Below are 26193 nucleotides of genomic sequence, written 5' to 3' on the forward strand. Positions count from 1 at the left end.
GTAAACTTAGAGGTTGACGAAATTCATGTAAAACAAGCTACAGATTAATAAAACGGTTATGTTTTTGGGACAGAGACAAAGAAAATACAGAGAAAATATTGAAATATTGAAAACTTGTAGCTTTTCTCGTAAGTTCCGCTTTTGGTAATCTTAAAGAAGTTGTGAAGCTTATTCCTGCAAAGCAGGTAAAAGGTACCGAGTTAGCAGAATATGTAAAATCTGTAACATACCACGGCGCTGCAATCGGACCAGAAATGCTGGTGAAAATTCCACGAAATAAAGAAAGTTCTATCGATAAGAAACGTCATAGGATATGCCATCACATGGGAAAGTTATAGCATTTGCTACTTTACATTATAGGATATTGATGATACGATTTTTGATGCGAGAAATGCTACGATAAATGTTTCCGTCTAAAACTAGCCTTAATAATGTGAGAGAATTGTTTAATGAGATACAAATAGTCGATAAAATCTGCTCCTCAATTCAATTTCAACAATTTGTATCTGAACTCGCAGCAAAGGCAAACAGTTTCTCTACATGTAAACTTTTTATGAAAACAGAGTAGCTGCTTTGAAAAAGCATGGTTTTAATGGAAATGCTATGCCATGCCAATAATAGTATGTTTGCTGACATTATTTTAACTTAGTGGAGTATCATTAATATTAAAGATAAATTCACTCACATCGTTAAGCGCAATCTACTCAAATAATATTTGATTTTGTTAATAATATACGTTTAATCTTTCTAAACGCTTTTTAGCATGGCTAGAAAATTTTAAAGAAGTGAAGTTAGAAAATCCTTAGGACGGATTTCTGATTCAATAAACTTACTCTGTTTCAGACAATACATGTTTTAAGGACTGTTTTAACAACTCAATACGTTTTAACTGGTAAATTTCAAAGATACTTTAGGGTCTATGTTTAGCCAGTATAGACAACTGACAGTTGGAAACTACAATACTTCAGTAACACAAGTTCTTGAAGCAGAAAACAAGATAAGAGTCAGATGTATTCTCGGCCTTTACTCTGCAAGATATGATGATATTACATTTTCTAAAAATATCCTTGAAGGCCTAAGCGAAAACACAACCAGAAATGCAAATGCAAAACTTATGTGATATCAACAAGACAATTGCTTAGAAAACCTTAAATTTGATGATTCCGGATTTATTATGTGTAGTTACCTAAGTTTTAAGTTGAATTCAAGGCTAAATCCCAGGGATTGTTCAACTTTACTATTTAATCCAACACAACCAAATGACTACTACTTCCAATAATTAAACAGGGGAAGGCTCTTCACACCCTCTATCTTTGCAATTGATATATGAAAGCATGCTATTGGCATAATTCAGCTAATGCTGCAGCCTAATTAAGAGTTTATTTTTAGAGAGCACGTGTCAAAAATATGTTTTAGAACAATTCTTAGAAGGTATAACTTACAACGTAGAAATTAGTGACTTTTTACAACAAAAAAGGCTTTGTGGCAGGAAAAACTTGACGATCCTAAAATAAAAGTTACTCATATTGTGTTTTATTTCGACATTTGAAAATAAATTACGTTACAAGTGAAAATAAATTATCGTCTTATTACAGAAGTCAAAAAGTTAGTTAAAAACACTAGGCGCATGTGACAAATATAAGTCGAAAGAGCCGTCTCTTTCCTGGGAAGACTGGCTTTACCATTCGAACAGCATGGCCGTGTAAGCTGCCAGCTGTGATAGAAGTGGCTTGTTGCTTTCCTTGGCGTTGACACTTAAAGCATCCATAGCTTTACTTCAAAATATGATGTACTTTGGAGCAGTATTTGGCACAGGCTCGTATTTAAGGTTTCTGTCATTATAAATTCGGCGCCCTATATATATATATATATATATATATATATATATATATATATATATATATATATATCAAATATTCGGCGCAATATTCCATCAGATATTGTATCTAATATATCAGCAAAGTGGAATCTGAATGTGTACGACACCAAATTGTATGCAACTTTTGGGTTGGTTACAACATTTGATACAACTGTTCTAAAATAAAACAAAGTCTATTTCTGTCCAACATTGCATCAAAGAAAACAAACGAAAATTACTGTGCAGTGGCGCTAATTGTGGACACAAGGACGTAATTGAAATGCTGATCAATGTCTATAAGCAGCATTCTATTTTGTATAACTGTAAACTTAAAAAATATTACATTAAATACAATCACAAAGAAACCTCAGTAAAACTTGTGGCTGAAGTTAGGCTGGCAAGTTGGTGAGCGTTCACATTTCACATACACGGTTCACATTTTTAATTGGTCGTTTATTTTCAGATTTACTATTTAAACTGCTTACTTTTAAATAACTGTATCACGCGAGTACTGCGTTGCACTACGTAAACCAACAAATGTAACAATTGAAGGAAAAATGTAAACAAATGAGCAACAAAATTAAGTTGTGTACTTTATCATTTATAGTGCGTGTAAAAGTTTTAGCCACCTCATTTGACCAAATGACTATGAAAGATACGTTTGATACAACATTTGATCGAAAACTATAAACTTGTAAATTCAGCTTAAGGGTCCCGATTTGTAATGGTTTGCGTCAATACAAAGCAAAATCTCCATTTTATTTTCCATAATGCTGCTTGTAGACGATCCAAGAAAGCTTGAATAAGACTCTTGTTCAAGACAATTCAAGACTATTTGAATGAAAAGACGTCAGCCCTGACGTCATTTTTCTCTGGAATTCAATAGTTTCATTCAGGAAATTTCATTCAAGAAATTTCGGTTTTAGGAAAATAATAGATATAGCACTTATAATTGACTTTTACATTTTTTGTGTTGTGCTACGCTGCGTAATTGTTCCGAAGGCTGACACAGAATAAGGCCCTAACTCCAGAACTCTTACGTGTTTAGAATGAGAATAGACCTGGCTACAAAATATATTGTTTTGCAAAAGTAAATCATTAAATACATTATATTATGGAATTATATGACTTCGTGCTACTTGCATTAGGAGATATCTTTCGTAACCCACAGGGAGGAGAATGATCTTCTGTATCAGATTGCGAAGGCATACGAATAGCTTATATGATTTTGGATGCCGAAGGCGCAAGAATAGAATCTTTTTTAAGTATTTGAGTCTTATACGAGTTTATATTAGATGTTGCTAATATACAGTGCATATAGTGCTTCTCTTAGGAAGGCTTATATAACATTATATTGTTATTCCTATCTTATTTACTATAGTTAGACTCATTTATGCCTCTTGCATAAATGAGTTACTTAGACATTTCCCGTTGTCCATGAATAACATATTTTACCCTTAAAATTTCTACTTTTATGCTGGTCTGGTCTTATTCTACATTCTCACGTTTTTTACTTAAAGAAAAAAAATAATTAAATGAAAGAATTATCCTAAATAATTGTTTGTATTTTTCTGCCATTACTTCCATACTTTGTGTATCTTTAGTTTCTTACCATTTTAATGTGTCAATATTAAAAAAAAAAGTAGACTATATAAACAAATTAGATATGATAATAAAATAAAAGTAAATAAATTAATTTTTCTGTGAAATAACAGATACATTATGACGTCTTACGTAAATTGCATTGTTCGAGTATCGAAATAGAATCGATACAGAGGTCGATGTGAGAAATGGATATTGTTAATGGCATCGTGTAAGCTTTCGCTTGAATAAGTTAGTTTAATTATTCTAGTGATTTGTGCGACCAAACTGTAAGGAAGAAACATATTTGGAACTAATAGATATGCCTAATTTGATAATTGTAAAATTTAATATTCGAACAGTGACATAATACTTGTTTTGTGGGATATTTGATGAAGTGAATGTTTACGCCATGACAGCTAACCTGTTTGGCGTTGGGCTTGTCCAGTTTCTTAGTGACAATTTTGGAGTGCGTGTTGATTATGAGTAATGGAGACATTGGTATGCATTTTTTTTTAGCTCATAATAAATCTTTTCTCGGGTCCTTTCGTTGAGATTGAAACCAGTGTGTGGTATTTAATGAAATTGTTATGTAAGCACTACCCGATGTTACGGCAAGTCGCGGAATGCTATGTCCATTGTAAGGATATTATATAAATAACAAGGTGCGAAAGTTAATGGGTTTTTAATCAGATCTAATGTTTTCGTTACAAAGCATAAGAAAAGTGAGAAAGTTTTCGGTGCAATTGAATAAAGAAATAGCATAAAATGATTCTATATTCTCAGAGAAAATTAATTCGTAATATAATTGATTAAATATGCAAGTAAACAATCGAAATGTTTTAAATCAAAACAATTACGAGCTTTTGCTTTATATGTTGTTTGCTTCGATTTATGTCAATTTCGTGTGCATTAGAGGCTAGTGAATTTATTGTAAAAATTAACAGTGTTAATCCGGGATAATGTTACGCAATCGAAGTTCCTTTTATAGTAAACAAAGAAATTGCCTTAATAGAGTCGATTCAAATTTGCTTGGTCGGAAACAGTACACAAAATACACACGTATCATTTGTTTACAGAAAAAAATTCTTACTGCTTTAAAAGGATTCTGGCAACGACTGTTAATTTCCTCTAGTCCGTGTTCGTACAGGTAAAGATTAGGGCCTATACTTACTATTTTACACTTCCTTGACAAATCTCATAGTGTTAAACACACTTATCCCATTATCAGCCTTCCAGTTTAATTATGTATGCTTGCGGAAGGGTATCCGTTCCGTGGCCTACCGAGAAGTGAGGAACCGGACTAATGACGTTTAGAGCGCGGGAGGCACTGAGGGACGCGCTACCGAAATATTGTACAAGCATACGTCGGACAGATGGAGGCAGCATTTATTACCAAAAATTGGTACTTCCTGGTAAATTTTCAGTACTTTTTTAATACAGATTAATTTTGGTTAGGTTACATAACGATACGCTAGGTTAGGTTAGCTTATGCCAGGTTAGGGGTCTGTCACATATTTCACTCCCTCCCCCCCCCCCCCCGATTGCACACACTGATTTTCGATTTCACTACGATCCAGGGTTTGAAAAAACCCGTTTTTTTTAAAAAAAAAAAAGCCCGACCCACCTGGGCCCATATGGTTTTTTCGGGTTTAATTGGGTTTTTCGAAATAATTTAATGGCTTTGGGGTAAGAGTGTTAAAATGTGATTTATATTTCAAGATTATCATTGTCAGAACTTGAAACAATTTTCTATTCCCTGCTGTTTTCAAAAAATGACCGCCATTTTGAAATTTTACTTTGGATCGTCACCGCCAAAATATACACAGCTAATATAGAGTCTCTCGTGCTTCTACTCTGAAAATTTCAACTTAAAAGACAAAAAATTGCTCGTTATTGTGTGGATACCCGCTATTTTGAAAAAATAACAGGTGTCCACAAACGTGTAAAATAAATAATTTTATTGTTAAAGTTCACTTCTGATACTTTGTGCGTTCAATTACGGGAATTTGCCGAGCACTTGTTGCAAGACAGTTCTTTCCAGAAAATTAATTTAAAACAAACAATAATTATATAATTCATATTTTATAATGTAAATATTTCAAAATGTCTTAAATGAAATTAAATATTTTCCAGCGTAAAATAAATAACTTTATTGTTGAAGTATTCAGTTCCGATGCTTTGTGCGTTTTATTGCGGGAATTTCCCGAGCCCTTCTTTCGGAATGTTTTTTTCTTCTTCGAAAATGTGAGCTTTCTTTACTGTACGTACGGAAGTTTGAATTCAGCGCTTGAAATAGTAAACATTACGTGTTTTTCGGGACTCTGGGCATTAAGCTTCTTAAATTTGGCAAGAATTTTTACGCTATTGCTGCTGTTGATTCTATAGAATGATTATTTAAAGAGTAGCAACAAATAACTGGACTAAACAGTTGTTCGAAAACCAAATTTTACTGAAGAATACTTGTGTTACCATCAAAGGTAATTAAAAAAATAATACTGGTAGTTTTACCAATGCACTACATATTTACCTGTATTACCGGCATTCATGCCTTAAACCCATCAAACGTAAGAGGGACATCGTCCCTCGGTGCCGCCGAGCACATTTTTCACCGAAAGTATTATCTAAAATATAAAATTGCATATTTTATTTCAAATAGGCTATAAGCATAATCCATACATTAATTTGTTCTATAATCATCTCAAGCTAAGGATTTTTTTTTTTTTAAATCCATTCAGTGCATTCAGAACTTTATGTTGAATGTTCTGTACCTTAACGTGAAAGTATCTAATTCGCCCAATGAAAGTCCAAAATTTGATAAAAATCATCTTCATTGTCATCACCTTAGTTTTACCAATAAAATACTAACAAAAAGCTCAAAACCCCAGGTGGGTTTTTTCAGCTGGGTCCAACCCGAAAGAACCCGATAGCTTTTTAACCTAATTTTGGCCCTCACTGTCCGACATAACCCATTGAACATCGACAAAATTGATCTCTTCTGATGTAGGTATGTGCCGTGCTGCATTTATGAGGGTTTATTTGAAAAGTAGTTTAATAATATATGCTACTACCTGGAATGCCCGTTCTTGGTAAAAGTAAGTTTATCAAAAATATTTCGTGCAGGTTTACTTTTGGCCTACCACTCGAATGAAAAATTATAATTATTTCGCTATTTTTCTTATTGTCTCTTAAAAGATAGGCTATAGGTTGGGTGACGTGAAAATATCTCACTTGGCATAAATAAAATTCAAGGGGGCCACGTGAAGTAATTGTCGAAAAATTCTTCTACGTTTTGCTTATAAATACGGCTTCCGAATATATGGCATAAAATTTATAGTTTGAAAAGCACAAACCAACTTGTGCTACGTGGCTACTAAAAAGGCATGAATGCTATCTAACCGGGGCGAAACTGGTAGGACTGCACGGGGTGTGTCCGGAGGGAGCAGGCGCGTCAGTGATGGTCGGTATATGCATAAGCAGGGTACTGAAAAGAAGTGGGTTGTGGCAATGATACGATTTTCAGTACCACTTCTCATTGTCCACTTGTAAACGTAAAATGCTCGTTCTGAGTACACTATGCTCAGATGCCACCGGTGGAAAATAGCATCTAGGCCTAATAGAGTCGTCTGTCATATGTACTGACTTATTTAATCCGTCGTCGTACAACGCATGTAATGATTTTACACTAGTAACCTTACACTTCTAAACCTAAAATACGCTTGTATTACTTTGTATTTAATTATTTCGCTTTTAGAAATGTGTTCCTTATAAAGATGTCTTTTCATGCAAAGTACTGTTTTACCAGTAAGCCTTGCAAAATGTGGTGTGCCAAAACTACACCAGCCCAAGTATTTGGATGTGCATTTCTGTGAAAGTGTAATGGTAAAGGGAATAAGATACGCTATTTTTGGGATAAATTTTGGTATTTCTGCTGTATCATCAGACCACATGAAAATCGAAAATAATAAGTACCAAAATATACATTAGGGTAGATTTTATTAGGTCAGGTTGAATTAGAAGTCACTTAACCTTCAATACATGCGTGTACACTTTGGCAATTTCGAGTAGAAAATCGTGTACAATAGTACCGGGGGTTTCCTTTCGTTAAACAAATACTCCGCTAAATAAATGCTTTTCCTTCCTTCCCAACGTCCATCTTCTTAACTTAAACTATTCCCCTCACTTGACTTAACTTCAACTATTCACTCAATCTCATAAACCATAATACATCTCTAATTCACCTGGTAAATTTACAAGAATGGGCCTTGGATTACAGCATTTAAACTAGTTACTTTTTCCTAAAATTGTTTTCAACCTTCAATATTTTCCTGAGACGCAATGACAAACAATAGACGTAAATTTCAAGGTGATACTGCACTTTAGCAGGGTTAAGTTCCAAAGTTGGTCATGCGTTGTATCAAAATTTTTAAAATTTACCGGGAAGAAATTGGTAGCCTAATTTGCTCGTAAGTATGCTTGGTAAATGTAAGGACAGCGGAAGTTGTGTTTATTTTTTTATAAGCGGTTACAGACATAGAACTATTTGGCAAGCTTAGGGCATTACTTCGCGCGAGGTTTTCGCATGTTTGAATTCCGGGAAAGTAACTAACATTTGTATTCTGACGCTGCAGGTGTACAGTGACACTCCATTTGGTATCCTTATGCAGAAACGAGAAATTTCACTATTAATTTTAACAAAATGGATCCAAACTTCCCTACACTATTTTTATATCCTTTTAAAGCGTACACTATCCTTACACGGCGGCTCAGTGGTAGAGTGCTTACCTCTGGTGCGTGGAGTCCCTGGTTCGTTCCCCGACCATATAAGTTTGTGGTGGACAATATCGTTCTCTTGGGTTTTTTCGGGTACTCCCACTTTCATTCACTTGCTTTCATCATCGTCTCTCTCAGCCTGATAGGCATAATTGTGGGACGTTAAAAAAGATCTCATTTCCTTGTAAAGCGGTCCTAAAAAAAGATTATGATTTTTAAATTCTCGTAGCTGTTATTACGCTTTTTGTCAAGAACCAGGCGGACGACCACCTTCGTAATAAATGCCTATTAGAGTTGGGAATTAAAATTTAGTGATTTCAGGGTTGCCACACATTGCAATATAACTAATAATGAAAATCACGGATCCAGTCTAGGTCAACAACGTCTTTTCAAGAAAAAGATGTTGCCAGTGCTCAAAATTAAATATTCAATCTACCGTCATCGTGTTCGGATAGGTGGCCTCTATGTATTGCGAATCATTTTGTTGTCACTAATTGTGACTGGCGAAGCGAGTCTGAAGTAAAAATTGCTAGTCCGTAGTAATTTTCTGTACAGAACATGCATTTAATAGCCAATAACGAATATGTCCTTCCTGGTGGTCTAGTGATTAGTGCGTGCACCTTTGGTGTACGTGGTCCTGTGTTCCCCGTGGTGCAAAACCTTAATTTCATCATCATTCTCTTTCATTGATCATCTGCTTTCTTTAGCCCCAAAAGCCATTGGGCATTAAACTAATTATATATATATATATATATAGGATGCGGAAAATGTCCCGAAACGGTCCAATATCTCGCAAAGTATAAAAGATCAGCAAAACAAAAATAACACGTGTTAAATTGGTTTTAAAAATCTATCCAACGATACCAAACGCAACCCCCTATCCCCACTCCTTTTGGGGGTAAGAGGGTTAACTTTAAAATTTTAAATGGGAACACCTATTTCTTATTACATATTTGGATTCTCCTGAGAGGTGACAGTGATTTGACCTAAAATTGAAAAGTGTCTTTGCAGATGGCGCTTGAATCGACACACAATAAAAGGTGATGCAGCAAAACGTTATGAAAATGCGAACTGTCAGTCCCGTGCTCTGTTGCCGTACGGTTAGCGTACTGGCTTACGGAGTCAGAGGTTGTGAGTTCGATCCGCGTTCAAGGCAATCTTTTATTTCCCCAAACAAATTCCATATGTTTTAACTTCAATTAATACTTTTTTTGAAGTTACATAGAATACAAATTTTGATAATTGTTTTGCAAACTAGCTTTATGAAGTAGTTCTTAGTAATAGGGTTACTTACAACAAAAATTAACCATTTTTGTCGCCATTTGTATTTTCTTGCAAATATAGCCAAATACATTATTTTTTTATCGAAGTTAAAATGTATGAATTCATTATTTGGGTGTAAAAAATCACATATAAAATGTTACTCTGCGCGGGAATCGAACTCAGGACCTCTAATTCCACAGTCCAGTACGCTAACCGCATGGCCACAGAGTACGATGCCGAGATACCACATTTTCTTAACGTTTTGCGTTCCTTTTTTTGTGTGTGTATCGATTCAAGATCGATCCGTGAAGACATTGTTTTCAATATTGGGTCAAATCACTGTCACTTTTTCTGGAGAATCGAGGGGTTTCCATTTAAAATTTTAAAGTTATCCCCCGTACCCGCGAAGGGGGTGGGGATAGGGGTTTATGTTTAGTATAATTGGATAGCTTTTTCGAAACTATTTAACACGTGTTGTTTTTTGTTTTGCTGATATTTATACTTTGCGAGATATTGGACCGCTCCGAGACTTTTTCCGCACCCTATATATATATATATATCAATCACCAATATATTATTCTCTGTTTATTTTGAAAAATCATATTCTAATTATAGGCCACAATTCAATCTTTCCTTCTTCAGTGACGTTCATAAATAATCATTATCAGGCAATCTCTTACTTGCGTCCCAAAGATAATTCCATTCTGTAGTTTGAATTTATTTAAAATTATGAGATATTGGAACCATTGATAATAGCGTTCTGTCACTATGGATGGTTACCGTAAATAGAAATATCACTTTGCGTTACAAAATTAGCTCTGCCACTCAACTGTTTCCGTTTAGTTGATGTAAATACTTTTTTCCCTTATTAGGAAACAGTAATAAAGCGAAAAAAATTACCAACTATTTCATAATTATAAATACTTATCCAAATCAGTTAATAATTCATCACTCAATGTAATTCCTATGGGAATAGAGTATCTATCTATTAAAATGCTACAATAGCAATTAAAAGCGCCTGAGCTCCAACCTATAACTTTAGCTTTCAATCTTTTATTTACGGTTATGTGTGATTTCACGTTTAACAGAGACAAACATTTTAGGTATTTGTACTTTAAATAGTCTAAATTAGTTAACTATATCTTTTTCATAAAGTTTATGATTTAAAGTTATTGTTCAAAGCCTTTGTATTTTAATAAGCCTTCTCTAAAAACAAAGCATGAGAGTTGTGCTTCCATCTTCCGAGTTCTTTTAAACTATGTTTCTATGTTTGTGGCCTTCCTTTTGACAATGAGATCTCGGAAACTACAGGCTCTAGAAAGATGACGTTTTCACTGATCGATTGGAAATTTTGCGTAGATTGTCCAGTTCTAATTGAATATTTTAAAAAAAAACATGGCCATTATTTCTTTATTACATTTTTTAAGGATACACAGGAAGCGTTGAATTTTAAAAAAAGCATCATATCCTATGTGTTATACATTCCAACACCACATTGTTGTATATTGGGGTTGTATATGTCTCAGGCGTTTGTTCCATGGCCAAATAGTGAAAAAGGAAGGATAACCATTTCTGGAGTCTTAAGATAAATCTTTATTTTTTGAGTGTTTTGCCCAATGAACACCATATATAACTGACATTATAATTAATTGTATATGTAATGTATTTGCTTATTACATACTGCATGCAAGAAGAAAGAAAACACTGGTCAGGCATGAATTAGAAACTCCAACCGGAAGTAGGCTCAAATCTTGCAAACGGTGCGAAATATTGAGGTCCCCTTTATGATACGCCTTGCCGATTTTTTTTTAAATCAAGGCTTTTTTCACTTTTGTCTGTACAGGGACATGTACAGATGTGAGGAATGAGAAGGATATTTATGCTCATATGCGAATGATGCGCTGTGTAGAGAGCGCAGGTTCAGCTAGTATCCATATTAAACTCAAAATTTCAGTTTTCCTGCTGTTTCTTTGTCTGTCATGTTCACAAATAGTCATTACCAGATATTTTTTTTTATGTGCCAAAGATCGTTCTTTTCTGAAACCGGAATTCATTTATTTATTATATATATAAAAAACAAGAGGCAATGAAACCATTGATTATAGCTCAATATGTATGATTAGGATTACCTTAAATTCGAACATCAGTTGGCCGAAGGGTGTCATTTGAGATCACGTCGTGCCTACGAGATGAGTAAATTATAATTTTCTAGAATTTGGAAGAATGTTAGAATGTCCCCAGTTACGAAAAGTTCGCCATTCGTTCCATTTCAAAAATAGTTTCAATTTTGACCTGTTATTGCGCCGAAACGTGTTATTCGCGCCATTCGCTTTTCCAATGGCTGAAATTAATTCAAAATATTCCGGAAATGAAGAATTTTTATTACATTTTGTTGGTTAAAATTATATTATTAAATCGCATTTTATTATTGCACTGTTCATACTTTTAATTTCTCGTATACAAATATGACTATATTTCATTTCCTTCTGTTGAAATAGTACGATATACTGTTATTTTTGTTAACACACACACACACACACATATATATATATATATACGCACACCTTGCATTGTACTATCGTCATAGGTAGCCACATTCAAAATAAAACGTAGGTTACGTCACTAACGTGTAGATATCTATTTGAACAAGATGATTGCAGATTGAATTTTTGTTACATTTTTATATTTTAGGCCTGAATTTTTGTTACATTTTTATATTTTAGGCCGAGTCCGCAAGTTTCGCTATTAATGTGTTACAATATGTGGCAAACTTGAAATCGCCAGATTTTATTTCACAACGCAAAAGTGCAAATTACCAGATTTCTGTGTGAAAAAAGTAATTATAATGATATTGGGAATGTTACTATTCATCTCAACCGTCCCGAAAACTATGAATTAGACGCTCATATCAGTCGTTTTCGATTATTTTTCGTATCTTTCCGATGAAAATAGTGGATGAATTTGGACTTAAACGGCATCGGGAGGTTTTCATCTCGGCGATCACGAAAACTTTGGATTGTACATTAATATCGGTTATTTCTGATTGTTTTTAATGTCATCCCTGCTCATCCACCATGCCAATAATGCGAGAAAAACCTAAGGTAGACCACGATCCACTCATGTACCAAAAGTTGTCGAATTCGGTGCAGACGTCGAGAAGGAATTGCTGATATTCTGATATTTCAGTTTTGTTTTTATAGAAATGACAACACTGTTGATCGTGCATGTCAAACACCTCCCGACATTTGCATGATACAAAATTTATTTTATTTATTTATTTATTTATTTATTTTTATTTCTTTTTGTCCATGAGTTTAAAAGTTAAGGGCATATCAAGAGAAATGGTCCACCTCAGTTGGGGCTAGTTTCAGACGTAATCGAAGTTAATTTTTGAAATTTGGTAGTCCATCATTTTGAATAGTGTCACGTAATGGTTGTGTAGTATTATAAAACTGTGCAGTGGTATTTTTTTAAATACGAAAACCCTTTGTTACTCGAATCCTTTTTCTGTTAAAAAAAATTCCCGTTCTCTTCTGACGACGAGCCTCGTGGAGTTCGGTTAGCTGAAATATCAGTTCTCAAATTAATGATCGAATATGGGCTTCGGTATTTTTCACATGAAACAGGGTTTCCTGAGTTAAAAGGATGAATCCGTACTTTATGGAATAGCTTGTGTATGGATCATAAGATGGATGTGAATGAAGTGAAAGTGTGTAATTGCGCCTCGGATTGAACCTGGTTCTTTAGCTTTGTGGGTATGTGTACTAACCTCTTTAAGTCTTCCGGTTCTTTCCCTGACTCTTATTCTTAGCTTGACGTTTAACTAGGCCATGTGAATTGTACCGCAAATATCGTTGTGCAACAGTTAGGAAACTAGGTTGGGCCAATTAATAAATAAATAACAAGTAGAATCAACTTACTTCGGTTTATTCAAAATTGGAACCTCCTTTTTCCACACAGTTCTGCACAATCCATTAAGCCATGGGATGACTTCTGAAATCCTGGACTGTAGTGCTGGTCAGGGTTCTTGTCACTGCTTTCCTGATCGGGGAAACATCGTCAAAAAAATGTGACCCTTCAGTTATGCTTTTAATTTGAGGAGGAAAAGGTAATGACTAGAGCCCGGAATTAATGTCTAAATAAAAACCGAAAAATGATAGGTAAAATAACAAAATGAACAAACAAGGGCTTTTGAAAAAAAAAAAAAAATAGATACTAAAGTTTAAAAACTAGCATGTAATTGAATTACTAATCGAAAGAAAACAACTCTTACAATTAGGCAAATCCTCCGTTATTCTGTGGCGAAGTCTCCTTATTCATCCCAAGATGTCTGATATTATGAGAAATATTTCGGTCATTCAAAATGAAATTCCTAACTTTGTCAACTATTTTAGCTTGTTTGGGTCTTGGTGCTCATCTTCTTAAACAGATTTCCTGTTACTGAACTTTTTATATCATTTACAAGCACAACAGTGAGAAAGGAAGTTATCCTCAGAAACGTTTTTTAATCATCTCGGATGTCCCTTATAGTTTTTCCTAAGTGCGCACATTCACTCTGTTGTATTCTTAAGTCTTTGACTGGATACTAGATCACCAGTCTAAACTGAACCGCGTAACGCACCATATTGGCGAGCGGACGAGCTGGAAGTTTTTGCACGTGTTTTCAAGATTTACTGTATAAAAAACTTTCGTATCAAAGCTTGACTACGCAGGAAAGAAAAAAAAATCAGTCTCGTTTTCTAGTTGTAGCAGTATGAATTACGGATCCAGAACCGGATCCTAGCTAATAATGGATCTAGAACTGGGTGACCTGGATCAGAAATTCTGAGACCATCCCTACTATATATATTGAGAAATAGAGAATTCAGGTGTTGCTGTGATTCATCGCATGTAGATAAAATGGAATTCAGAGATTGAAAATGTTGAGTTCGAACCTATTTACGGTGTGGTGCGCCATAGACTATTGATTCTTTCCTGAATCCATCATACATTTTTTCACTCGTAAGGTCGATGCGTTTGAGTTCGAATTTATGAAGGATTCGTCCCACCATTAACGATATTTTAAACAAGGGCCGGGACTTCAATCTGGTGAAGTTCATGGGTGCACAGACCACCATGAAAGATCAATCTTTACTGTGTAGATCGTTCCCCACCACGTTATCTCGCCTCCAAGAAAGTTATAATACAAAACCAAGCTACCAGTTCTAATATCTGACGTAGATATTTAACCAAGAAAGCTATGTACTGTACCACAATTTAAACGTCTGTACTTTGACAACTTAAGTGTATATTAACCTCTTAAGGGTAAAATTACGTATCTTTTTCCTCGCAAAAAATACCCATACTGTTTTAGTTGTTTAAATGTAGAGTATTACATATTCAGATTATTCCTTCAAATGTTTTTACCAATGTACAGGAAAAAAGAATAGATATTTATCGATTTTTATCTCGGACCATCAAGAAACCATTAGTTATTAATGAAATATGAGTACTCTAATTTATTGTGCTTAGTAATAATAATAATATACAGTATCCAATTCAATATTTATCAGAAGTGTTTCAAATTTCCTAATTAACACCGCCCATTAACACAGTTCCATTCTTATCGATTCACAGTAAAATAAGACAAGATTTTTACCATATAGAATGTAACAGCAACTTCCACGTTCCGAGTAACAGGTACAAGAAATTTAATGAAACAGGCAGTTACTTCTAAGGCATCGAAGTCTGCGGTAAGTCGATTTTGGCTATTTTCCTGTAAGTCCATATCGTGAATCGTGATTCAACATTTTACATTATGGCAGAGGCAAAATTCTATTGGTGAGTGGATCGAAATCTAATTTCAGCTTTCACGTGACTGTACAATTTCATTTTTGCAATAAAACTTAAAAAAAGTTTTTTTTTTTCAAAACACGAATTTTGCAGTTCGATGACTGGTGTTACGCCGATGATATACGAATAATCATTAGAAGCTTCGTATGAAATAACGCATTTATATTTGGACTCAGAACATGAGGTTAGATCAGTACTTTTTTTTTTTTTTTTTTTTTTTTTTTGACATGACACTATTGAACGTGCACGATCTCGTGTCACATTTGTAAGGCTGGAATTGAGCAGTGTATCGTTGATTGATACAGCTTTTCTAAAAATTGATTGTAACTATTAAAGCTTTTAACAAAAATAGAATGTATTATACGAATTCTTGACATAAAATTTATTTTTAAGTTTAAAATTTCGCGACCCGCTTGTTAAGAAAGCTTGGATTACAGTAACTTAGTTCGTATAAGACTGTAGTGGCCAATTATTTGTAGGAGAGAGCGAAGAAAAAGAAAGAAAACCGTTAGGCGACAAATATAATTAATTAAAAACAACACGGTACATTTTACAAAATTCTTGTAATCCTATTAGTGATTGAGAAATTATGAAAGAGAATACGATAAGTGAAATTGTGAATGTATTTCTAAAAGTTTCTTATCGCATTCAAACTGATGTGCTCTGATTCTCAGAAGTGAAGATAAATTTATAAGATTAGGAGTTCTGTCGCTGGCTGGCTAAACCCTTTCCGGGTGCTGCATCTGGATCGTAGCTCGTAGTTCACCCATCATGAGTATAAGTTAATTTACTTTCATAAAATAGTAAATCAAAATTAAAAAATTCTGACTTTTATGTACTTGAGGCTGCTAATATCTGAATTTTGTTTTAAAGGAAAAGATGTATGTGTACAGTCATGTTCGAAAATATTAGTGTAATCACCTCAACCAATACCATAGTTGATAGACAGAAGATCGGTATTGCTCATTTTATCTGCTAGACAATTATCTTCGTAAATTGAGACTGTACATCAACATTTGGCAAAGTAGGCTATCATTTTAGGTTTAAATAATGCTGGAACAATATATAATCAATGTACTAAAATCCGAAAAACTATAGTTTAAATAGACCTTTTCCATAGAGTGTCTGTATATTTTAGTTCACCTTTCTCAGCCGTGTTGTAAGGAAGAGATACGATTAAACTTTCGATTTTCAAGATCTCCTTTTCACGGTAGACACATCTGGGTGTTTTTTATTTTGTACAAGGTGTCCGAGAAGTCCTCTTGCTCCCTCTGGTTTGAATATCACAGAGAGCATTGTCAGTGTAATTTTAGTTGATATATTCAGTACATATTATAGTTGAATGCTTCCATATACAAACTATGTATTCATTAGATCTATATGTGCCCCATGGTGCTGTATGTCCTGGGGAAACTTTGAGGTAAACATTGCAAATGCTTAACAAAGTACACAAGAATGACTACTGAATGATCCAAGCGCAGTGCTATGATTGGTTTAAGCGTTTTAAGGAGAGCAGAAGTTTGGTTGTCGAGGATTCGAGAACTAGATGACCAACATGTTGAGATTGTGCACTGTAATTAGTGAAAGTCGTTTTTTAATTGTCTGTGAGGTTTCTAAAGACGTAGGCATAAATGTAGAATCTTTCCATCAAATTCTGACGTAAAAACGTGTATGTCTGTGCAGTATTCGTGCCACGTTTGTTGACATGACCGAAGCAGAATCCAGTTGAAATCTGTCAGGAACTTCTGGCAAGTGCAAATGAGGACGAAAACTAACTTAAGAATATCATAACAAGAGATGAGACGTGCACATTATGTGACAAAACATTGCATTTCCGTTTTCCCCCACACATCCTTTCTCCGGACTTTGCCCTGGTGGACTTCCCTTTCTATTCCCCAAGCTGAAAACCACTTTGAAAGTACGTTGTTTTTTCTAGTCTATAGAACAATTAAAAATGCTACGAGAATACTGCACATTTCCACAGACGTTTCAAAATTGGAGGAAACGATAGTAACGTAACGATGTATTGACGATAGAGGGGAGTACTTTGAAAGGGATAATGGGGGAATGTTCGTATAATGAACAATAAGGCAAGAACGACAAAAGTGAAGTCTTTTCTTGAACACACCTTGCATGTTTTGAGAGGGAACTGCGAACTAATATGTGAAAGAATAATACGCAATGTACAAAACAAATTGTTCTTTTATTGGCTTGAATATAGCGGAAACAGAACTAATAGGGCTCAAAAGTTGCGTATAAGCATGTTAATCAATTGAAAAATAACGAAAGCAAATCACACTTTGGATCGTCAGTTCGCGCAAACGGCCTAAAGTTCGAAAAAAAATGAAAAAAAAAAAAAGAAAACACTAAAATTTACCTTTATGCGAAAAAATAAGATTTTTGAGTATCGTATTGTAATAGAGCTCAAAAGTTGCGTACTTGCGTGCTAATCAATGGAAAAATAACGCAAATAATCACACTTGGGATCTTCAGTCCGCACTAACGGCCTAAAGTTTGAAAAAAATGACAAAAAAAAAAAAAAAAAAAAAAAAAAACACCAAAATTTATCTTTACCCAAGAAATATACAGATTACTTTTTCTTGTATTATTTCTATAGCGTATAATGTACCGTAAGTAAATAATAATAATAATAATAAAAATATTAAAGAAATAAAGATTAAAATAAATTTTGTTATATTAATTATAAAAGGAATAGCGAATTTGTATCTCAATTAAAGAGTGAAATTAAACGAATGGTTGCAATCTCGTACTGGCATAAATGACAATACTTTATTGATGACCAAATTGGTGTACAAAGGTAGTATAGTGTATAGTTTTTTTTGTAACAATATAATTATTTAATTGTGAACATCCAAGAGTATTGAGTTCAAAACCAGACGTAGTAGGTTAGCTTAACTGTATAACAGATAATTTTTAGAATCACTCAATGCTAGGCCAATTTTAATAGAAATAGGCTAAATATTTAAACATTTAAATCTGCCTGTCACTTTCAGAGACCTCCTAATATCATGTTACATGCAAAATAGACAGTTAAAGTTTTCTGTAGTCATACTTTACCTTATTGCATATTTCTCTTAGTTTTAACCAAACAATGGTCTCTGTTGCCGTATTTGTAATTTCTTATAAGCATTTCTATTGCAATGCTGGATGCAGGACCCAAAATGCAGAATGAAGAATCCAAAATAATTTTTTACTTGCAAACTTGGTTATTTTATTGCTTTTGTTTGCCTTAATTATTTTTCCTTTTTACTTTGCCAAAGCCAATATAAAAATTTACAAAATCTTAGGAAAGTCCTAATTACATTTTTTGAAAAATATTGTTATCTAATGATGTAAAAATAAGTATTTTTGAACTTTAATTTACCTTTAGGTTTGCTTTAGTTTTTTTTCGTGATTTTATTTGAATTGTTAATTATTACTGACAAGCATTGTTATTTGACTACCTAGGTGATTTTTGACTATTTTGCTTCTGCTTCCAATGATTTCTTGATTACAAATACTGTCCTTGTGATTTTTAAAAATAATATTATGCACGTATTTAACAATTAAAATATTACAAAAAACTTTGTTTCATTTTCACCTACTAAATTGCCATTATAATTTTTATAAATAAAAATGATGATTTTTTAAATTCGTAGTTTATTGTTTCATTACAATAAGTACTTTATTTTAGTTATGTGAGGTCATGTTTGTTATTAATTCGTTGATGTGAGTGATTTTATACATTTTTTTCATAATGATTTTGTAGTTCGCCCATTTGTCAACTTACGAAAAACGCCAATGGTATGTAAAACTTCTTTTTAGGTAATATATATTTTTTCTAAAACTTTTTGCAATCTACACATTACTCAGTGGTGATCGACTGTTTTGACATCCTGCTTTAAGGTGTTTTCTAGATTGAGTACGCAACCTAATATGGAAGAAGTAAAATACAGAGAACCAAAATCTGAACTACTAGTCATTCCTGCTACTATAGCTCTCCTAAACTGTGAAAATTAACATTGAAAAAACGTTCTGTCAGTATTTCGTATTTACTGTGAGCTCAGATATTCTTCGTATTTGACTAACACGTCTACAGATTTTCTTTAAGAATCAAGTTATAGAATAGTTCATGATGTGTATTATAGTGAGCGCAATGACTTGTGAAGTCTGGGTTCTAAACCAATCATAGAACTGCTTTACTTCAAGTGTGATATATCGGTACGATTTGTGGAGCTACCTTCCGAACGCACACTTGAGAAAACATCATACAGCAGACGTGCATGAACAATGTTGTCAAATTTTAAAATAATAAGAACAAAAATGTAAAACAATAACAAAAATGAACAAAACAAAAACTTACCCGGCAACATTGTATCCTGAGTAGATGTTCACCGCAGAGCGCGAGAGATGACAAAAATTTCATGGATGGGGGTTGATAACCGGAACACATCCTTGCGTTCACTTGGGTGGTGAAATCGGTAGATCTATGTCAAACATCAGACTCCTTGCGATCACTATAGCCCATTGTAAAATGCTGAATTTTTATTATTATAATATTCGGTGAAATGTTGAAATTTCAAATCATTCATCAAAGAAAAATAATGAAAAAACTACTGGTTTTTAAAACTTTCTTTCAAGCCGAGCCAATTTGAAAGAAAGAAAGAAAGAAAAAGTTATTTCGTTTCGTCTGGGTCTATTGTGACATAGTCTGCTCAGCTTACTTCAAGAATTCCATAACTGTGAATTAATATATAATTTAAGACGTCATTTTACCATCTTTTGCCGAATTTCGCGATAATATAGTGTGGTAAGTTAACCCTAAAGGGGACGTCGAATGATACCTTTACTGTTCAAGTCGTTACGTAATATAGCCCATTCATTTTTATTGACTTTTGACTATGAAACAGCAAGTGGACGGTAGGTGTCAGTTTCAAAATTGACAATAAAGGATCTTGATTACGATCTCCAGATTGTTAACAAATTTCCATGAGAGACTTATAAGGAAAAACAAAATATTAAAAATTAGCCAGATAGTAACTACGAAATGCTATTGATAAAACTGTTTTTGTGGTTATCTTTACATTATGAATATTTATAAGCTTTTAGTAATATGTTTTTTCTTTTGTTGTAGGTTTAACGCCATAAATGCTGTTTATTCATTCAACTGACATTGAGTATTAAACAGTAGATCTTCACTTCATTCCTGAGTAAGTGGAACAAAGGAGCAAAATGAATGCTGAGCAGCACGCATTACCGACGTCCTCAGCAGGACCTTCGGAGGTAGGTTTTTAAAATCGTTTATTATATTGATGAATGTTAAAAGTATTTTCGCTGTCTATATATAAAACACAAGAACGAAGCTGTTTTAGAAATGAACAACCTGTAGCATGCTGAGAAAAATTGAATAGTTTGTGTTAAGAAAATGATGGCTGTCAAATAGAGGTGTCGGTATCGCAACTTTTTTTTTTCTTCAGCTGTTTGAATTCGTATATCAATATTGTAGATAAATTGCAGTTGGCTTATCAGTAAACTTACTTCGAAGTACCAGAAGAAAAATTTTTATGCGACTGTTAATTTCGAAGACTAAACTGTTAGCGTACATACTTTTTGGCATGGCAGACTCGGGTTCCAGGCCCATATCCACGGGGAGGGGGCTAGGGTGGGCCGGGTCCTCCCTAAACTTTCACTGGCCCCTCCTAAAATTTTCACGGTAGGCTTGCAAATGAACTATAATATGGTGATGCACTATAATATGGTTGGGTCCGTCCCCCCTACATTTTTGGAGTGGCTACCGGCCTGCCGGGTTCGATTCCCAGCGGAAGCTACATGGTTCGGATCCCACGTTAAATTGTAGGTGCACGTCTCATATAGCCTCGCTGTTAAAAAGGATGCTAAACTCTAGTCAGACAAATCGAAGACTAAACTGTCGTCTTAGTCGTGTCGTAATAGCTACCAGACGATGTGTCAAATAGAAGTAATCATCTTAAAAACTGTTTGTCCAGAGAGTACTTCTCAGAATGTTGCATAATTATAATCATCATCAGAGGTATTCTGCCATTATTGGCAAGTCACTTGCTGCAGCTGAGAATCTTGCATGCTCCACGGTCTTCCGCTAACTCTTCGTCTTCACGTACGATTTTTATGTTTTGATATCGTCCATTAATTGTAGTATCTATCGAACCCTCCTTTCTTGCCACCATATCTTCTAGCACGTCCCTCGTGATAAGTCTCTTCTTATCCAATGTCCCAGTCAGTTTCTCTTCCTCTTCTTAATATCTAAAGTTCTTCTTTTCTCTCCTACCATTTCTAACATCATCTCATTCGTCTCCCGCTCGTCCCAGCTAATTCTTTCCATTCTCCACACCCACATTTCAAAAGCTTCCACTCGTTTCTCATCATTTTTGTGTAATGTCCATGTTTCTGACCCATATAGTACAATACTTTACACGAAGCATTTCATGAGTCTTTTTCTCAACTCTTTATTATTCAAGGTCTCACAAAATAGTATTCTTCCCCCTAAAGACTTCTAACACGATTCCTATCCTTGCTTTTATTTCACGTTCACATTTCATATCATTACTAATGATATTACCCAGGTATCGAAAACTGGTCACCTATTCTAATTTCTCCCATCCTGCTTCTGTATTTGACACCGACTCCTTTGTTCCAATCACCATGGCTTTCGTCTTCCTTGCATTTATTTTCGCCCCATATTCTTCCCAGCCCTTCCTCAAGAATTGTTAAATTCCAGTCACCTCAGTTTTTCATATTTGCTTTTTAATCAGGTGATTATTTCTGTTTGATATCATGTAATAACCATTATAAATAGGCAGAACCGTTTTTTTTTTTTTTTTTTTTTTTTAAATAAAAACGAATTTCCTTTTCTAGATAAATCAACGTTTCGGTTCACATCAAAACAGTTTTGAGCTTTTACTGGAATCATTGTGATTTTCTCTTAAGTCAGTCAGTTCATGTTCTTGTAGTACTTACTTCCAAACAAATTAACGAAGAAGGAAGAAGTTTTTGATAGAAAACCGAACCGGGTTTATAACTGTGACTGGTCTTTGATCAGCCAAACTAATTTTTTGAAATTTATCGAAAACCGGTTTCGTTTTTTTTTCTAAGAACCGAAAAATCTTTTTGTGCCCTAAACTATTACGACAGTTAATAGAGAGGACAGTTTAACCTTGGAAATTAATACTCGGATAAAAAATTGATCTCCAGGCATTTCGCAATGAGTGCTAAACATTGTCTTAAATATTGTGCTTTTTTTTATTGCACGTTTTTTTTTTAAAATTTCTTAAGCTTCAAGGTATATGTTTATTATTTTCAGTATTTTATTTCACTACAGTAGATTATTATGTCTGTCGTCTGTCTGTCAACAGGTATCAGAACAAAAACGGTAAGAGGTATCGAGATGCGGTTTTATCGCAATTGATTTATTGTCCCAAGAATAGGTTCCATCTCCGCCATAAACTCTCTATTCAAACCGGAATGGTTGAAGTTGAACTATTTCCAGTCTCAACGTTTATCGTTATTCAACGAAAACAGTAATAGATAGCGAGAAACGGTTGTTTGCAAACTGTTCATTCTCCCTAGTATAGGTTCCATCTTCTTTATAAACCCTCTATTCAACACTTATCGCTATAGAAGAAACATGGTAATAGATAGCAGTATACGTGTTTCTGCAATCGATTCAGTCTCTTAAGAGAGCATATCGTTACTATCAGAACATTCTACCAAAACCGAAAGTAGTTTAAATTAGTATTACTCTCTGTTTCAATACTGATTTTCATAGAGCAAAAACGATAAGAGCTATGGAGATGCCGTCTTTTGCAGTTGATTCAGCGTCTTAAGAATAAGCCCCATCTCCTCCGTTAAACCAAAACGGACTGTTTAAACCAAAAGTGGTTCAAATGAATTATGTCCGGTTTTAACATCTTTCGCTATAGAATAAAAATGGTATTAGATAGCGAGAAGCTGTTTTCCGCAAACAATTCAGGGTCTCAAGAGAACACAATCACAGCCTGTGATATTCTACCAAAATTGGAAGTGGTTGAAATTACTACTACTTCCGGTTTCAATAATTTCCGTAGAGCAAAAATGGTGTGGTATCAAGACGTAGGTTTTTGTTTCTCCAATCGATTCAGCTTCCTAATAGGTTCTATCTCGTCCCTTAGCCATATATTCAATCCGAAAGTAGTTTTAAGTTAACGATTTCTGGTTTCAACCTTTATCCCATAGGACAAAAACAGTAAGGCATACCAAGTAATGGGTTTTGATATGGATTCAGCGTCTCAGGAACAGGATATATCAGTGGTGTCCAATTATAATGAGCCTGAGGGCCATAACCGTCTTTGCTAACAAGGTGAAGAGCCGCAGCTTATTATTATTATTATTATTATTATTATTATTATTATTATTATTATTATTATTATTATTATTATTATTATTATTATTATTATTATTATTATACTACAAAAGAAAAAAAATATAAAAATGTATTTGAAATATTACATTCAATGTGATAAATGAGGATGACTAGGAGAGTTTACAAGGGCTGGGATATCTACATCCAATCCTGTTGTTGCGAGCCGCAGAAGATGTAAAAGAGAAGAATCTCCAAGGCAGCTTCTGAAGCGGTTCTTCACAATTTTCATGGTGAATTCGTATGGTTGGTTTGGTTTAGTTAATTGAAGTAATCGTTCTTTCAGCAACGATGCCTTGCCTATAGCTACATTACTGACTCCAGTGTTGCCTTGGATGTCCGGGCCTTTTGGTTGTACAGAAGCGCTAAATGGATGCCTTATTTCGAAAGAAGAGTGGAAACATTAAAAGAATGAACATAAATGAAAATATTATCAGTAATAACAATCGTATGTTGTGAGAGCTTTGTAGGCTGCAGAAAATGGTTTGGCCGGCCGCCATTTGGACAACTCTGGGATATATTAACCGTATATTTGATCTTGCAACCAGTAGTTATAGATGTACTGCTTCAAGTTTGAGTATTGAATGTCCATAGTTTGAAAATCTACTGTAGTTTCATACTGTGAAACGAAGCTCAGTTGTTATATTTAATGTAATATACTTTCAAATAGAACGTGAGGCCGCAAAGTATTCTATAAATACTATAATTACATTACCGTTTGCGCTTATTTGAGAATCACTTCGCTTTTTTAAAGTATATCTTTGTAAACTTAAACTATATAAGTCCTTTTGTAACGAATTTTTTTGAATGTTCACATTTTCAGTCCTAGTGAGCTGTGTGTCTTGATTTCAATATTTCAAGGATTATTTTTGCACTAAATTTTTTCCCCTTTAAGGTTGGCTTAAAGGGACAAGTTTAGCCGATAGGAGACACTACTATCTTCGTATCTCTCCCATGTATTTTTTATCTTTAACGAAAATTCACGATTTCTCTTACAAATTTCAGCCTACAGACTTCAAATTTTTAGAAAAGGAACTTCATAATCTATCAACGGCAATAATCCGTGCCAATTTTTTATTTAGAATTTTCTTCATTGTTGAAATGGCTTGATTGTTGAAATGGATATCCAGACCTTTAACAATGGAATTGTTTCAACAATGAAGAAAATTATAAATGAAAAATCGGCACGGATTGTTCCCTTTAATAGGTTATGAAGTTTCTTCTCTAAAAATTTGAAGTCTCTAGGTTAAAGTTATAAAAGAAATTGAAAATTTTCGTGAAAGGTAAAAATTCATGGGAGAGATACGAAGGCTGTAGTGACATCTATCGGCAAAACTTGTCCCTTTACACTAACCTTAAAACGCAATTGTTTACGCAATAAATTGACTGCAATCAGTTGTGTTGACTGTATTCCCTCACATCACTCAAAGCTTAGGACGACTTTAAACGTCCATAGTCGACTTCCTTGGAAAGTTTCTTCTCATGTTCCATTTTGATTGCTTATAGTGTAGAATTAATTTGAAGTTTTATTTATAATTTCTCGTGATTTTAGAAATACCTTTTCCCAAGTTTTAAATTGTACTTTAAAGCTCTGGTTACGACTGTGAAAAGGAGGATGTAAAGAAGAATTTGTAGGAGACTATAGTCAGGATACCTATTAGAGAAATGTAGTAGTGTAGAAATATCTTGCCCGTGCTTCTGATATTCTAGATGAGAAGCGCGTCATGCAGTGGAATTACGTACTGTTGCCAAACTATTATATCTGTTTATATCCCTTAAAATTTCATAATAATTGCAAAGATTATTCAGAGAAAAATACTTTTATGTGCAAAAGATTTATTGCATAGAAACTAAATACCTTATTCTACTTTCCAAGATCTTATTATAGCGTGATATCATTTTTCTATACCGTCATTGTACTTTGCTACCGCTAAGGTATTCAACAATGTACTGGCGGCATCTTCAAAGTTAATAGCAGATCGTCAAATTTCAGGACCGACTGTTAATCACTGGGTGCCACATCTGTGCTGTATGGCGCATGATTGAATACATCCCGACCGAAACGTTTCAGTGTTCCAGTGCTACACTATGTGCTATATGCCACGACGGAGTCTTAGAACCGTTTGATATTAGGAATCTTCATTTATTATTGCTTCGCGCGCAACAAAATGAGGTACGCTCCTTTCTAATCGCGAAAGACATCCGGCTTGGTGCAATTCCATTGAGTGACACTTGCTTCGGGCGTTGATAGGCGATTCAGTTCTTATTGCTTGTTACAATCTGGCTGAAATATCTATCAGCACTGGATGATAGCAAGTGAGAAATATCATGACGGCTCTCATGCATTAGGTTTCGTGCTTAGTTAACAGTTGGGGGATCTATCTAGCACAGATTTACCGGTACTGAAGGTGTACTGTAAACATCGTAAACTAAAAGATCGTAAAATGTCAGGGAA

The 26193-nt window shown here is 34.3% G+C and overlaps 1 protein-coding gene across 4 annotated transcripts in view; it reads left to right on the forward strand.

The window, feature by feature from the left end:
- The first annotated feature begins 3626 nt into the window (after window positions 1-3626).
- Window positions 3627-26193, forward strand: part of LOC145664914 (uncharacterized) — a 63273-nt gene continuing 40706 nt past the window's right edge. For 2 of the 4 annotated variants that reach the window (XM_081732012.1, XM_081732015.1), the window contains exons 1-2: window positions 3627-3940; window positions 20442-20590. In XM_081732012.1, coding sequence (XP_081588138.1) covers window positions 20540-20590 — 51 coding nt within the window. In that variant the 5' untranslated portion in view covers window positions 3627-3940; window positions 20442-20539. Of the gene's footprint in view, window positions 3941-3979; window positions 4105-20441; window positions 20591-26193 lie in introns of those variants that run through there. The other 2 variants (XM_081732013.1, XM_081732014.1) reach the window with 2 other exon arrangements.

The sequence above is a fragment of the Thermobia domestica genome, chromosome 11 (assembly GCF_964235325.1).
Source record: "Thermobia domestica chromosome 11, izTheDome1.hap1.1, whole genome shotgun sequence".
In the NCBI taxonomy this organism is placed as follows: domain Eukaryota; kingdom Metazoa; phylum Arthropoda; class Insecta; order Zygentoma; family Lepismatidae; genus Thermobia; species Thermobia domestica.